This window comes from Anomaloglossus baeobatrachus, chromosome 5 (assembly GCF_048569485.1).
Source record: "Anomaloglossus baeobatrachus isolate aAnoBae1 chromosome 5, aAnoBae1.hap1, whole genome shotgun sequence".
Lineage (NCBI taxonomy): Eukaryota > Metazoa > Chordata > Amphibia > Anura > Aromobatidae > Anomaloglossus > Anomaloglossus baeobatrachus.
In genome coordinates, this window is record NC_134357.1 from 309,960,905 (window position 1) to 309,977,950 (window position 17,046).

The following is a 17,046-nucleotide window of genomic DNA, read 5'->3' on the forward strand; positions in this document are numbered from 1 at the left end:
GGATGGAGACCGGTCTCCTGCCAAGCATGGAGAACCGTGCTGGCTCCCACTTCAAGCCAGAGCCCAGGAGGGATGGTGAAGGAGCACGGCATGTAAGTCTGCAGCCTTGGAATCAACCTTAACAGCACCGCCGACACAGTGGGGTGAGAAGGGACATGCCGGGGGTCCAGACTTGGACCCGCTTTTCTTCAAACTCTTTCCAAAAATCAAAAATCAGTTGAGAATGCATGTGTGGATGTATGCCTCCTGAACACAAAGCGATAAACTGGCTAGATCTGGTTCTCAAAGGGGTGTATAAGCTCAGAGGGAGGAGCTACACTTTTAAGTGTAGTACTTTGTGTGTCCTCCGGAGGCAGAAGCTTAACACCCATTGTCTGGGTCTCCCATAGGAACGATAAAGAAAAAACAAACGGTTGCGTTTTTTCTGCAGAGCGCCGTATTGTGCGGCTCAGCAACAACCGGATGTGAGAAAGCAGCCTTATTCAGTCTGGCACTGAAGCTACTCCCCCTCTCTTCTGGGAAGTTGCATAACACATTAAGGCTGGCCTGCTCCATGCTAGTGGTAACAGCCAACCCCCTGACAATATCTGCTTTTGTTCTGTCCTAGAACAGGGGGCATAGCTATACCCCTTGTTCTCAGACTGCAGGGAAACGGATATCATCAGGGTGCACGCCCCCTGTTGTATGATGGAACGACCCAGAGGGGAGGGGGAGCACAAGGGAGCAGCTCCAGCTCATCCATTCACAGAAACAATCGCAATCGAATAAAGCAATTAGCAGCTCAAAATCATGTATCATTGTGCAGACTGAAAAAAAAACAAAAAAAAAAAAACAAGATATAAAAAATGGATACAAGTCATGTTAAATAACACTGTTCAGATAGAGCAACTATTACAGCAGCAAACTGACAGAATGTAATAACATGGAAAATTGTGAATAAAAAGTAATGACCTGATAATATTGTCATTAAAGGGAATCTGTCAACAGATGTTTGCTAAGTAAACTGTAAATGCATAGCATAAAAATGAGCAGAAGACGATTCTAGGGATGTCAGCTAGCTGTAGTTTAAATACAGTAAGTGTTTTGTCAGTAGGAGATTATCATTGCAGACTAGATGTCACACTACAGGCAATTCAGCTAATCTGTGTAACCCCATCTCAACTACTGAACGTTCATTATTAACAAGCTGTCAGTGTACACAGGAAGTGGACAATCAGTAGTTTGGGCAGGGCTATAAAGAGCACAGAATTTACAGCACTGTTACATCTTTAGCAGACAAAACCACACCAAGCAGTCCAGTACGTGACACAAACCCTGGAAACGGGGTCTTTTCCTTTACATGAGGTTACAGATTCCATATAACACAGTGGAGGCTCTCAGGGTAAATCATACCGAAATGACACATACCTAGATAATGGATATGGCTCATCCCCCATTCCTTCCCACAGACGGCAGCCACCACCCCAGTAGCCAATGTTCAAGACCACAATTCCTTCGAGATTTGGTAAAGAAATCTTCTCCCCATCCAATTCCAGCTGCAATTACAAAGTTCACAAGTAAATAAATGGATTCATAAAACTGCTGTTAAGCCAAATGAAATGGGGTGGAACATGATGTGAACAAATTATGGAACATGCTATGACTACCTAGGGTAGTAAACTTGAGGCACGCCCGCTTTTTGACACATGTAGAGTTCAGGCTGGATATCCCTGTAAAAGTAGCTGTGAACATAGATAGCTTTGTCAGCGACCAGATCTCTTAGGGTACTTTCACACTTGCGCTCAGCGGAGTCCGTCACTATGGAGAATAGCGCAGTCTGTTAACGCACTGCGCTATTCTCCATAGACTTGTATGGACAACGCACTGTAACGCAAGTGTCAGTGTTGCATCCGCTGGACGACGCAGCGTCGTTATTTTGACGCCGGGCGGAAGAATTGCAGCATGTAACGTTTTTTTGAGCAGCGCAATCCGTAGGATTTCACTGCGCATACTTTTTTTTTTTTTTTTAATCACAAACTTTATTTTGTCTCTTGGTGGCCGTTCAGCTGAGCGTCCGGCCGCCGGCATGTGAGAGCGCTCAGCTGAGCGACCGGCCGCCGGCATGTGAGAGCGCTCAGCTGAGCGCCCGGCCGCCGGCATGTGAGAGCGCTCAGCTGAGCGCCCGGTCGCCGGCATGTGAGAGCGCTCAGCTGAGCGCCCGGCCGCCGGCATGTGAGAGCGCTCAGCTGAGCGCCCGGCCGCCGGCATGTGAGAGCTCTCAGCTGAGCGCCCGGCCGCCGGCTATTGTGAGCGATCAGCTGATCATTCACAATAGTCTGCTGCCGGTAAAACTGTAAAGAAGAAAAAGAAGGGAATTTTGTTTACTTACCGTAAATTCCTTTTCTTCTAGCTCCTATTGGGAGACCCAGACAATTGGGGTGTATAGCTTCTGCCTCCGGAGGCCACACAAAGTATTACACTTTAAAAAGTGTAACCCCTCCCCTCTGCCTATACACCCTCCCGTGCATCACGGGCTCCTCAGTTTTGGTGCAAAAGCAGGAAGGAGGAAACTTATAAATTGGTCTGGGGTACATTCAATCCAAAGGATGTTCGGAGAACTGAAAACCATGAACCAAAAGAACCATTCAACATGAACAACATGTGTACACAAAAGAACAAACAGCCCGAAGGGCACAGGGGCGGGTGCTGGGTCTCCCAATAGGAGCTAGAAGAAAAGGAATTTACGGTAAGTAAACAAAATTCTCTTCTTTGTCGCTCCATTGGGAGACCCAGACAATTGGGACGTCTAAAAGCAGTCCCTGGGTGGGTAAAAGAATACCTCGATAAAAAGAGCCGAAAACGACCCCCTCTTAGAGGTGGGCAACCGCCGCCTGAAGGACTCGCCTACCTAGACTGGCGTCTGCCGAAGCATAGGTGTGCACCTGATAGTGTTTCGTGAAAGTGTGCAGACTAGACCACGTAGCTGCCTGACACACCTGCTGAGCCGTAGCCCGGTGCCGCAATGCCCAGGACGCACCCACGGCTCTGGTAGAATGGGCTTTCAGCCCCAAAGGAAGCGGAAGCCCAGAAGAACAATAGGCTTCAAGAATCGGTTCCTTGATCCACCGAGCCAAGGTTGACTTGGAAGCCTGCGAACCCTTACGCTGGCCAGCGACAAGGACAAAGAGCGCATCTGAACGACGCAGGGGCGCCGTGCGAGACACGTAGTGTCGGAGTGCTCTCACTAGATCTAAGGAGTGCAAATCCTTTTCACATTGGTGAATTGGATTAGGGCAAAATGAAGGTAAGGAGATATCCTGATTGAGATGAAAAGGAGATACCACCTTAGGGAGAAATTCCGGAACAGGACGCAGAACCACCTTATCCTGGTGAAAAACCAGGAAGGGGGCTTTGCATGACAGCGCTGCCAGCTCCGACACTCTACGGAGCGATGTAACTGCCACTAGAAATGCCACCTTCTGCGAAAGCCGTGATAAAGAGACATCCCGCAGCGGCTCGAAAGGTAGTTTCTGAAGAGCCGTTAGCACCCTGTTAAGGTCCCAGGGTTCCAGCGGACGCTTGTAAGGTGGGACTATGTGGCAAACTCCCTGCAGGAACGTGTGGACCTGCGGAAGCCTGGCTAGACGCTTTTGAAAAAATACGGATAGCGCCGATACTTGTCCCTTGAGAGAGACGAGAGACAATCCCTTGTCCATTCCGGATTGAAGGAATGAAAGAAAAGTGGGTAAGGCAAAAGGCCAGGGAGTAAAACCCTTATCAGAGCACCAGGATAAGAAGATCCTCCAAGACCTGTGATAGATCTTGGCGGACGTTGGTTTCCTGGCCTGTCTCATGGTGGCAATGACATCTTGAGATAACCATGAGGACGCTAGGAGCCAGGACTCAATGGCCACACAGTCAGGTTGAGGGCCACAGAATTCAGATGGAAAAACGGCCCTTGTGACAGCAAGTCTGGGCGGTCTGGGAGCGCCCACGGTTGACCCACCGTGAGATGCCACAGATCCGGGTACCATGACCGCCTCGGCCAATCTGGGGCGACGAGAATGGCGCGACGACAGTCGGACCCGATTTTGCGCAGCACTCTGGGCAGCATCGCCAGAGGAGGAAATGCATAAGGTAGTCGAAACTGCGACCAATCCTGAACTAATGCGTCCGCCGCCAGAGCTCTGTGATCTTGAGACCGGGCCATGAATGCCAGGACTTTGTTGTTGTGCCGTGACGCCATGAGATCGACGTCCGGCGTTCCCCAGCGGCGACAGATCTCTCGAAACACGTCTGGGTGAAGAGACAATTCCCCCGCGTCCATGCCCTGACGACTGAGAAAATCTGCTTCCCAGTTTTCTACGCCCGGGATGTGAACTGCGGAGATGGTGGAAGCTGTGGCTTCCACCCACTGCAGAATCCGTCGGACTTCCTGGAAGGCTTGACGACTGCGAGTGCCGCCTTGGTGGTTGATGTATGCGACGGCAGTGGCGTTGTCCGACTGGATCCGGATCTGCCTGCCCTCCAGCCACCGATGAAAGGCCAATAGGGCTAGATAAACTGCCCTTATCTCCAGAATATTGATCTGAAGGGATGACTATCGGAGTCCAGGTTTCCTGAGCCCTGTGGTGGAGAAAAACTGCCCCCCACCCTGACAGGCTCGCGTCCGTGGTGACCACAGCCCAGGTTGGGGGTAGGAAGGATTTTCCCTGCGACAGAGAGTTGGGAAGGAGCCACCACTGAAGTGACGTCTTGGTTGCAAGGGAAAGAGAGACGTTCCTGTCGAGGGAAGTCGACCTCCTGTCCCATTTGCGGAGAATGTCCCACTGGAGTGGCCGCAGATGGAATTGCGCGAAGGGCACTGCCTCCATCGCTGCCACCATCTTCCCCAGGAAGTGCATGAGGCGCCTCAAGGGGTGTGACTGACCCCGAAGAAGAGATTGCACCCCTGCCTGCAGCGAAAGCTGTTTGTCCAGCGGTAACATGACTACCGCTGACTGAGTATGAAACTCCATCCCAAGGTACGTCAGTGATTGGGTCGGTGTCAACTTGGATTTTGGGAACTTGATGATCCACCCGAACTGCTGGAGAGTCGCCAGAGCGACGGAAAGACTGTTTTGACACGCCATCTGAGAGGGTGCCCTGACTAAAAGATCGTCTAAGTAGGGAATCACCGAGTGGCCCTGAGAGTGTAGGACCGCCACAACAGATGCCATGACCTTGGTGAACACCCGTGGGGCTGTCGCCAGGCCGAAAGGCAATGCCACGAACTGAAGGTGTTCGTCCCCGATGGCGAAACGCAAAAAGCGTTGATGTTCGGCTGCGATCGGCACATGGAGATAAGCATCCTTGATGTCGATCGATGCTAGGAAGTCTCCTTGTGACATCGAAGCGATGACCGAGCGGAGAGATTCCATCCGAAACCGTCTGGTGCTCACATGTCTGTTGAGCAGTTTGAGGTCCAGAACGGGACGGAACGAGCCGTCCTTCTTTGGCACCACAAACAAGTTGGAGTAAAAGCCGCGACCATGTTCCTGGGGGGGAACAGGGATCACAACTCCTTCTGTCTTCAGAGCGTTCACCGCCTGAAAAAGTGCATCGGCTCGCTCGGGGGGCGGAGAGGTTCTGAAGAAACGAGTCGGGGGACGAGAGCTGAACTCTATCCTGTAACCGTGAGACAGAATGTCTCTCATCCATCGGTCTTGAACATGTGGCCACCAGGCGTCGCAAAAGCGGGAGAGCCTGCCACCGACCGAGGATGCGGTTCGGGGATGCCGAGAGTCATGAAGAGGCCGCCTTGGAGGCATTGCCTCCGGCGGGTTTTTGGGCGCGTGACTTCGCCCGCCACACATAGGAGTTCCTCTGGCCTTTCTCCGGCCTGCTGGACGAAGAGGATTGAGGCTTAGCGGAAGGACGAAAGGACCGAAACCTCAATTGTATTTTCCGTTGCTGAGGTCTCTTCGGTTTGGACTGGGGTAAGGAGGAGTCCTTTCCCTTGGATTCCTTAATAATCTCATCCAATCGTTCGCCAAACAAGCGGTCGCCAGAAAACAGCAAACCGGTTAAGAACCTCTTGGAAGCAGAGTCTGCCTTCCATTCGCGCAGCCACATGGCCCTGCGGACTGCCACAGAGTTAGCGGATGCCACCGCTGTACGGCTAGCAGAGTCTAGAACTGCGTTCATGGCGTAGGAAGAAAAAGCTGACGCCTGAGAAGTCAAAGACGCAACCTGCGGAGCAGAATTACGTGTGACCGCATTAATCTCAGCCAGACAAGCTGAGATAGCTTGGAGTGCCCACACGGCTGCAAAAGCCGGGGCAAAAGACGCGCCCGTGGCTTCATAGATGGATTTCACCAGGAGCTTTATCTGCCTGTCAGTGGCATCCTTTAGCGATGAGCCATCTGCAACCGATACCACAGATCTAGCCGCCAATCTAGAGACTGGGGGATCCACCTTGGGACATTGAGCCCAACCCTTAACTACGTCAGAGGGGAAGGGGTAACGTGTGTCAGTAAGGCGCTTAGTAAAGCGCTTGTCCGGAACCGCTCTGGGCTTCTGGACAGCATCTCTGAAGTTAGAGTGATCGAAAAACGCACTCCGTGTACGTTTGAGGAACCGAAACTGGTGTTTCTCCTGCTGAGAAGTCGACTCCTCTACAGGTGGCGGCGGGGGAGATATATCTAACACCTGGTTGATGGACGAGATAAGGTCATTTACTATGGCGTCCCCTTCAGGTGTATCAAGATTGAGAGCAACGTCAGGGTCAGAGCCCTGAGCTGCGACGTCCGCCTCGTCCTCCAGAGAGTCCTCAAGCTGGGAACCCAAGCAGCGTGAAGAAGTCGGGGAAGATTCCCAGCGGGCCCGCTTAGCCGGTCTGGGACTGTGGTCCGGGCAGGAGTCCTCCACGTGAGACCTAGGGCCCCCCCTGGGAACGCGCTGCGGCGCAGACAGAGAGGGGGCCTGGCGGCGACGATCCAACAGGGCCCGGGGCCTGTGTAAGGACCGGTCTGGACTGCAAAGCTTCAAGCAGCTTGGCAGACCATTTGTCCATAGACTGAGCCATGGATTGTGAGAGTGACTCAGAGTTTTTCAGCAAAAACGGCAAACTCTGTCCCTGCCGCCTGGACAGGGAGAGCAGGGGGGTCTGCCTGAGCCGAGGGGCCCACTAGTGACCGAGGCTCCGGCTGAGCAAGCAAAACAGGGGTTGAGCATTGCTCACAGTGAGGGTAGGTGGAACCCGCAGGTAACTTAGCCCCACAAGAGGTACAGGTCGCAAAATAACCCTGTGCCTTGGCACCCTTGCTCCTTGTGGACGACATGCTGTTGTCTCCTAGGAGAGTGATCACTGAGGGTATATGGGAAAGGGTATACAGCCCGACCGAACAGAAATATATAAATATATAGTATCTATTCCGGCACCCTAAGGGGACCAGCACCGGGTGACCGGTGTGACTTACCGACCGCTAAAAAGCGGAGCGTGTGTCCTCCAGATTCCCTGCCTTAGGTCTCCCAGTGTTGCAGAGCTCTTTCCTGGAAATCCTCCACTGGCAGAATGCCAAAAAAATGGCTGCCGGAGCTCTCTGGGGAGGAGTGGGGCCGTGGGCGGCGCTAGAAAAGTGCGGGAATCTGGAGTCCCCACAGTGATCAGTGAGGGGGGAGGAAACATACAGGATGCTCCGGCCCTCACATCCGACGTCAGGTCGGCAGTCCCGCCCTTACCCCTGATAGACAGGCCCGGGGCGGAAGTTTTGCTACTAGGCCGCAATTGAAGCCGGGGACTAAATTTAAGACCGCGGCCGACAAGCAGGCGCGGTCGGCGCGGAAGTCCGCCGGCCGTCACAAATAAGCAGCTGCTGCAGCGTCCGGGATGAAGGCGCTCCATGCACATCCCCCATGGGGACACAGAGTACCTTAGTGATGCAGGGCCCGGTCCCTGAGGATAAATAGACTCCTGTCCGACAGATTCCCACAGGGGCTGCGGAGGGAGCACGGTCCCAGTGACTGGATGACCGCTCAGGATCCCACTTCTCCCAGAGCCGCTAAGGGATGGTGAAGGAGACGGCATGAGGCTCCGGCCTTTGTACCCGCAATGGGTACCTCAACCTTAACAGCACCGCCGACGTAGTGGGGTGAGAAGGGAACATGCCGGGGGCCCCGTGGGGGCCCACTTTTCTTCCAACCGATTAACTAAAATGAGAATGCATGAGTTGATGTGTGCCTCCTTCCACACAAAGCATAAAACTGAGGAGCCCGTGATGCACGGGAGGGTGTATAGGCAGAGGGGAGGGGTTACACTTTTTAAAGTGTAATACTTTGTGTGGCCTCCGGAGGCAGAAGCTATACACCCCAATTGTCTGGGTCTCCCAATGGAGCGACAAAGAAAAAAAAAAATGAAAAAAAAAAGCTTTCCGTTGTTTTGTACGATCCGTAGCATTTGCTACACAACGCAATGCTACAGAAGCCATCCAATGCAAGTGTGAAACTAGCCTTACTATGTTTATGTAAGTCCTCCTGACAGACCCAGATTTTGCAGGATGTACAGTGCAACGTTTACCCAAGGCAGCAGCATTCTTTTTTTCTTTTTTTTTAACCAAATCCTATTGTGGAACTTCTTTATATTCTGAGACCTATTGATTATAATGTACTTCTAATAGTAGGAAAAGCCTTTTAAATTTCCCATAAAATATGAAGGTGACACTTGCATTTCTGAATTTGTACTTTTCCTCTCAACACTGAAATGAGAGAAGAGGTTTTCGTTATCAACACTCCCTTAATTCTTACCTCAACTTTCTTGTCAAGATCTTTACATTCCTGGATCAAGCAATCCTTGGTTCCATAAAATAAATATACTGCCTAAAATATAATAAAAATGTGGATATTTTACTCTAAAATGGCAAATGAAGCTACAAAATCTCATAGAACATTTACAATTACTGATAAGTCTCATTACTACTGTGTAAAAGACTTCTACACCATGTTCCAAATTATTATGCAACTTGGATTTAAGTGTCATAGCGATTATTTTTTTTCAATGAAACTCATTGATGGTATTGTGTCTCAGGGTTCTTTGGATCGCTGAAATCAGTCTCAGGTACCTGTGATAATAAGTTTGCCAGGTGAGCCCAATAAAAGGAAAACTGGATGTTCCACAATATTAAGCAGGCCACAGTTTTCAAGTAACATGGGAAAGAAAAAGGATCTCTCTGCTGCCGAAAAGCATCAAATAGTGCAATGCCTTGGACAAGGGATGAAAACATGAGATATTTCACGAAAACTTAAGCGTGATCATCGTACTGTGAAGAGATTTCTGGCTGATTCAGAGCACATACGTGTTCGTGCTGATAAAGGCAGAATGAGGAAGGTTTCTGCCAGACAAGTTCATCATATAAAGAGAGCAGCTGCGAAAAAAGCCATTACAACCAGCAAACAGATATTTGAAGATGCTGCTGCCTCTGGAGTCCCTCGAACCTCAAGGTATAGGATCCTTCAAAAGGCTTGCTGTGGTGCATAAACCTACTATTCGGCCACCCCTAACCAGTGCTCACAAGCAAAAACGGTTGCAGTGGGCCCAGACATACATGAAGACTACTTTTCAAACAGTCTTGTTTACTAATGAGTGTGTAGCAACACTTGATGGTCCAAATGGATGGAGTAGTGGATGGTTGGTGGATGGCCACCATGTCCCAACAAGGCTGCGACATCAGCAAGGAGGCGGAGGAGTCATGTTTTGGGCTGCAATCATGGGGAGACATCTGGTAGGCCCCTTTAGGGTTCCTGAAGGTGTAAAAATAACCTCTGCAAAGTATATAGAGTTTCTGACTGACAACTTGCTTCCATTGTGCAAAAAGCAGAAACGTGCCTTTGGGAGCAAAATCATCTTCATGCATGGCAATGCACCATCTCATGCTGCAAAGAATACCTCTGTGTCATTGACTGCTATGGGCATAAAAAGGAGATAAACTCATGGTGTGGCCACCATCTCCCCCTGATCTCAACCCTATAGAGAACCTTTGGAGTATCATCAAGCAAAAGATCTATGAGGGTGGGAGGCAGTTCATATCAAAACAGCAGCTCTGGGAGGCTATTCTGACATCATGCAAAGAAATTCAAGCAGAAACTCTCTAAAGACTCACAAGTTCAATGGATGCAAGAATTGTGAAGGTGATATCAAAGAAGGGTTCCTATGTTAACATGTAACTTGGCCTGTTAGGATGTTTTGGATTTAAATAGCTTTTTATTTCAGTGAATGTGACCTCCTAATGCTGCAAATTCCATAAATGAGCATTTTCAGTTCTTTAAAACATATAAAATGTTTAGAAACTCTACTGTGCCTAATAATTTGGAACAGTGCATTTTGAGTTTTTTTTTAATTTTGAAGATTATACTGTTATCATTGGGAGGTTTCTTCAATAAAATTTGAAGTATACTCTAACGGGTGATGACTTTTATTAGACTGACTGTCATTTGCACCGACCATTTAGGAAACTCAGAGAAAAATATCATTTCCATAATTATTTGGAACATGGTGTAGAGTAGAAAACCTCACTTGCTCCTGTACAAAACAAGAGGATACTGTACTTTACGTTTTATAAAGCACACCAGATTATAAGCTGCACCCCAAATTTAGAGGGGTCAGTCTTATTTTCCGGTGGTGTCTTACCGGAGGGGGGGGGGGGGGACAGCAGCAGTGGATATGCGGGGGTCACAGGAGACAGGGGTGCAGGTGGAGTAAGGCGATGTTGCGGGAGGTGAGGCAGGAGTCCTGGATGCTCACTGTTGGCACTGTGGGGCAGGAGGAGGAGCCAGAAACTGTCGGAGGTGCGGGCTTCAAAGATAGAGTGCCCGGAGTCGGCGCGTGCGCAGATGGAGCTATCTGCTCAATGACAAGCCGAGATCATATCTGCGCACGCGCCACCTCAGGACGCCATTTTTCTTAAGTGCGCTGCAAGGGAGATCAATAAGCTGGAGGCGGCGCATGCGCAAATGTGATCTTGACTCGTCATTGAGCAGATCACTCCATCTGCGCACGCGCTGACTCCGAGTGCATTATTTGAAGCCCGCACCACCAGCATTTTCAGAATGGCGGCCCCTGCCTCACAGCCCGTGGCACAGCCCAAGAACAGCCCGCAATAAGCCCACAGCATAGCGCCCGTGGCCGCAGCATCTCCTGTGACCCCTCTCCACCACCCCTCCGGTAAGCTACATTCGGATTATAAGATGCACCCCTCATTTTCCTCCCAAATTTTTGGGAGGAAAAGTGCATTTTATAATTTGAAAAATACGGTAAATATGCTCGGTGGAGAGTCAAAGGTTCAGGGCTTCCTGGAGCCAGTTATAAGAGTGATACAGTTTATACGTCTAATAACTTACTTTATTAACAAGCCTGCTTGAAAATAGTGAAGGGGTCTTCTCTCGATGTGTGTGGAAGTTTAATGCCATCAAGGCATCTGGGCCAACTGAAAAGTAATTATTCATAGACAAAACCTAAGAAAAGAAGAACAACATTATGCTAACCTTCTTCCAGGATACACAAAGGGAAATCATTGGACAGCGAGAGGCTAATGCAATGTCTGTAATAAGCTGCTGTACATAAACGCACACACTAACACTCAGTGAAGAAATATTTTACCTTTGGCTTCCTCAGACTGTAGCCCTTGTTAGTAACCTGCACTTTCCACCTGAAAAACAGAAATGATGCCTTTGTATTGCCAGGCTCAAGACAGAAAAGAAGATCCAACATCTGCACTAAATCGAATAAATTAAAAAGATATCTCCCCTAGATAAGAATCTCCCAATCTTGTGTATTAGTGATCCTATGGCTCCACATCTTTTTTGGTCTCATCAGTTGTCCTACTCAACTAAAACATTGTCTTTTAAAGAACATGTCAAAACCATATTATTGGGGGGGGGGGAATACAAAATACATCTTCCTTACCTGCCTGAGCTCCTAGCAATCACCCTTCATCTCAACTCCTTGAGCACTTACTGTTCTCTGCCAACTCATTTCTCAACCTCTCATAATCTGGACGCTCCATCCAACCATGAGGCCTGTTTCAGACGTCAGTGATTCTGGTACGTTTGTGCTTTTTTTTTATACATACCGGAATCAGTGACATACGCAGACCCATTATAATCAATGGGTCTGCGCACACATCAGTGATTTGTCACTGACCATGTCTCCGTGCGGCGTACACGCGTGTCTGTGATTGCCGCACGGAGACATGTCCGTTTTTTTCTGGCATCACTGATGTCACACGGACCACGCAGTGGTGTGATCTGTGAAACATATACGAGAAAAATAAGGACATTTAAAAAAGAGAATTTTGTTTACTTACCGTAAATTCTTTTTCTTGTAGTTCCGTAATGGGAGACCCAGACCATGGGGTGTTTAGCTTCTACCTCTGGAGGACACACAAAGTACTACACTTAAAAGTGTAGCTCCTCCCCCTGAGCTTATACACCCCCTGGTGAGCAGACCCAGCCAGTTTAGTGCAAAAGCTGAAGGAGAATAGCCACCCACAAGTAGAACAGAGCAATAGCCGGAACAACCGGAAACTCTGTCTACGACAACAGCCGGTGATAACACGCGGAACAAGAAAAGTGCCAACAGGCAACAGGGAGGGTGCTGGGTCTCCCATTACGGAACTACAAGAAAAAGAATTTACGGTAAGTAAACAAAATTCTCTTTTTCTTTATCGTTCCTATGGGAGACCCAGACCATGGGACGTTCCAAAGCAGTCCCTGGGTGGGAAATAAACCGAACAAAGTAAGAAGTAGGCAAAACCTAGCTTCACAAATGGGCGACAGCCGCCTGAAGGATGCGTCTGCCCAAGCTCGCATCTGCCGAAGCATGAGCATGCACTTTGTAGTGCTTCGAAAAGGTATGCAGGCTAGTCCAAGTGGCAGCCTGACAGACTTGTTGAGCCGTAGCCTGGTGCCTGAAAGCCCAAGAGGCACCGACATCTCTGGTCGAATGTGCCTTGATCCCCGGCGGGGGAGGCACCTGAGAACTCTGGTAAGCGTCCGAAATGGTCGATCTGATCCAGCGGGCTAAGGTCGGCTTACAAGCAGAGAGACCCTTGCGCTGACCTGTGGTTAGCACAAAAAGAGAGGTGCACCGCCTAATAGAAGCGGTGCGAGACACATAGATCCGGAGCGCCCGCACCAGATCCAGAGTATGCAGCGCTTTTTCAAAGCGATGAACAGGAGCCGGACAAAAGGAAGGTAGGGTAATGTCCTGGTTAAGGTGGAAAGGGGAGACCACCTTAGGAAGAAAGTCCGGAGTCGGACGGAGAACCACCTTGTCTTGATGAAAAACTAAAAAAGGTGACTCCGAAGAGAGCGCGGCCAAATCAGAGACTCTCCTGAGGGAAGTTATGGCCACCAGAAAAACCACTTTCTGAGAAAGACGATGCAAAGAGACTTCCCTAAGAGGCTCAAAGGGGGGTTTCTGCAAAACCGTGAGAACCAAATTAAGGTCCCAGGGATCCAAGGGCCACCGGTAAGGCGGAATGAAGTGAGACGCGCCTTGCATGAAGGTGCGGACCTGAGCCAGCCGAGCGAGACGCCGCTGGAACAGTACTGACAGAGCTGAGACTTGTCCCTTGAGAGAGTTGAGGGACAGTCCTAGCTGCAGACCGGACTGTAGAAAGGACAGAAGGGTCGGCAAGGAGAATGGCCAAGGAGGATGGTCAGTAGAGCGACACCATGACAGGAAAATTTTCCAAGTCCTGTGATAGATCTTAGCGGAGGAAGACTTATGGGCCCGAGTCATAGTGGAGATGACTTCAGGAGGAATACCAGAAGCCGTCAAGATCCAGGACTCAAGAGCCACGCCGTCAATTTGAGAGCCGCAGAATTCAGGCGGAAAAACGGACCTTGTGAGAGTAGGTCTGGACGGTCCGGGAGATGCCACGGCATCTCTACGGACAGATGGAGCAGGTCTGGATACCAAGCTCGCCTGGGCCAGTCCGGTGCAATGAGGATGACTCTGATCTTGCGCAGAACTCTGGGCAAGAGAGCTAGAGGGGGAAACACGTAGGACAGACGAAACTGGGACCAGTCTTGAACCAGTGCGTCCGCGGCGAATGCCTGAGGGTCGTGGGAGCGAGCCACGTAAACGGGAACCTTGTTGTTGTGACGGGATGCCATTAGGTCCACGACCGGGGTGCCCCATTTGCGGCAGATTGACTGAAACACTGCCGGGTGCAGAGACCACTCGCCACCATCCACGGTTTGACGGCTGAGATAATCTGCCTCCCAGTTTTCCACGCCTGGGATGTGGACTGCGGCTATGGTGGACTTGGAGTCCTCCGCCCATTGAAGGATGCGTTGTACCTCCAACATTACCAGGCGGCTGCGTGTCCCGCCCTGGTGATTGATGTAGGCAACCGCTGTCGCGTTGTCTGACTGGACTCGAATGTGCCTGCCCGCCAAAAGGTGGTGAAAGGCTAGGAGAGCTAGAAGCACGGCTCTGGTTCCAGCACATTGATTGGAAGGGCTGACTCGGACGGAGTCCAAGTGCCCTGCGCTCTGTGGTGGAGATATACCGCTCCCAAGCCGGATAGACTGGCATCCGTGGTGAGAATCACCCAGGACGGGGTCAGGAAGGAGCGTCCCTGGGACAGGGAGAGAGGCCGAAGCCACCACTGAAGAGAGCTCCTGGTTTGTGGCGACAGAGCCACTAACCTGTGTAAGGAGGAAGGCTGCTTGTCCCAACAGCGGAGAATATCCAGCTGCAGGGGGCGCAGATGGAACTGGGCAAAGGGAACAGCCTCCATGGACGCCACCATTTCACCCAGCACCTGCATCAACCGCCTGAGGGTATACCGGCGGGGCCTCAGCAAAGAGCGCACCGCTAGCTGAAGGGACTGCTGTTTGACTAAGGGCAACTTCACAAGTGCCGTCAAGGTCTCGAACTGCATCCCTAGGTACGTGAGACTCTGGGTCGGAGTCAGAGTGGATTTGGGCAGATTGACCAGTTATCCGAATTGAGCTAGAGTGGAGAGAGTGAGCGAGACACTCCGCTGACAATCTGCGCTGGATGAAGCCTTGACAAGAAGGTCGTCCAGGTAAGGAATCACTGCCAACCCCTGGAGGTGCAGAACTGCAATCACTGCAGCATGACCTTGGTGAATACCCGAGGGGCGGTGGCCAACCCGAAGGGAAGAGCCACGAATTGGAAATTATCTTCTCCTACTGCAAAACGTAGCCAACGCTGGTGTGACACTGCAATTGGCACATGCAGATAGGCATCTCTGATGTCGATGGATGCCAGGAAATCCCCTTGGGACATAGAGGCAATGACTGATCGCAGAGACTCCATGCGAAAGGGCCGCACCTGAACATGCTTGTTGAGAAGCTTCAGATCCAGGATGGGCCGGAAGGTACCGTCCTTTTTGGGAACTAGGAAGAGATTTAAGTAGAAACCTCAACCGTTCCCGAGCGGGAACCGGTACAATTACTCCATTGGCCTGCAAGGCTGCCACGGCCTGAGAGAAGGCGGCGGCCTTGGAGCAGGGAGGAGTTGAGAGAAAAAAAATCTGTTTGGCGGACTGGAAGAGAATTCTATCCTGTAGCCGTGGGAGATGATGTCTCTCACCCACTGATCGGAGACGTGTTGAAACCAAGCGTCGCCAAAGTGGGAGAGCCTGCCACCAACTAAGGACGCTGCTGGAGCGGGCAGATAGTCACGAGGAGGCTGCCTTAGTGGCAGTGGCTCCTGCGGTCTTCTGTGGACGCGCTTTTGGGCGCCAGTTGGATTTCTGGTCCTTGGCTGAGTTAGCGGACGAGGCCGAGGGCATAGAGGACGACCAGTTGGAGGAACGAAAGGAGCGAAACCTCGACTGATTCCTACCCTGGGCAGGTTTCCTGGCTTTGGTTTGTGGCATGGAAGTACTCTTCCCGCCAGTTGCTTCCTTAATAATTTCATCCAGCTGTTCTCCAAACAGCCGGGACCCAGCAAAAGGGAGCCCAGCAAGGTACTTCTTTGAAGAAGCATCTGCCTTCCACTCTCGAAGCCACAAGATTCTGCGGATAGCGAGGGAATTAGCCGAAGCCACCGCAGTGCGGTGAGAAGCCTCCAGCATGGCAGACATGGCATAGGATGAAAAGGCCGAAGCTTGGGAAGTTAAGGCATCCATTTCGGCCATAGATTCCCTGGTGAGGGAATGCATCTCCTCTAGAGAAGCAGAGATGGCTTTGAGAGCCAACACTGCTGCAAAAGTTGGAGAAAACGCGGCCCCCGCCGCTTCATACACGGATCTGGCCAGAAGGTCAATCTGGCGGTCAGTGGAATCCTTAAGGGAAGTGCCATCAGCCACCGAAACAACGGTCCGGGCTGCGAGCCTAGACACCGGAGGGTCTACCTTTGGGGAGTGAGCCCACTCTTTGACCACCTCAGGTGGAAAGGGAAAACGGTCATCAGAACCACGCTTTGGGAAGCGTTTGTCAGGGCAGGCCCTGGGTTTGGTCACAGCGGCCTGAAAACTGGAGTGGTTAAAGAACACACTCTTTGCTTTCTTAGGCAAGGTAAACTGCTGCATTTCTGCCAGACAGGGTTGCTCCTCTGATACTGGCGGATTGAGATCCAGTACAGAATTAATAGAAGCAATCAAGTCACTAAGATCTGAGTCACTTTCGGACAGATCAATGGGGTACATGGAGTTAGCCTCCGAGCCCCCTGTAAAGGCATCCTCCTCATCCTGCGAGTCAGCTCTGGAATCAGAGCCACGGGAGGAGGAGGGAGAGGAAAACCTGCGTCTCTTCTCAGGAGGACGGGGTCTGGGCCCTGATGATGAATCCTCTGTGAGCTCCGGTCCTGAGAGACCCCTAGCAGCCGAGGCACCCTGTGAAGGGGGCTGATGCATATTCATCAGAGTCCTGGACAGAAGTCCCATGGACTCAGCAAAGGACTGGGAGATAGACCTAGAAAAGGATTCTACCCAAGCCGGGGGTTCAGCCACAGGAGCAGGAGCAGACGGAGAGACCACTGGGGGGTGAGACTCCAGGCTGTGGCACCGCCAAGTTAGAGCAGGCATCAGAATGTGGATAGGTGCTCGGTTC

The 17,046-nt window shown here is 51.0% G+C and overlaps 1 protein-coding gene across 1 annotated transcript in view; it reads right to left on the minus strand.

The window, feature by feature from the left end:
- DGKE (diacylglycerol kinase epsilon) overlaps positions 1 to 17,046 on the minus strand; it is a 76,604-nt gene that overhangs the window by 12,248 nt on the left and 47,310 nt on the right. Inside the window, exons 6-9 of the mRNA XM_075349710.1 lie at positions 11,612 to 11,660; positions 11,353 to 11,466; positions 8,764 to 8,835; positions 1,408 to 1,535 (exon numbers count right to left, since the gene is read on the minus strand). Coding sequence (XP_075205825.1) covers positions 1,408 to 1,535; positions 8,764 to 8,835; positions 11,353 to 11,466; positions 11,612 to 11,660 — 363 coding nt within the window. The remainder of the gene's footprint in view (positions 1 to 1,407; positions 1,536 to 8,763; positions 8,836 to 11,352; positions 11,467 to 11,611; positions 11,661 to 17,046) is intronic.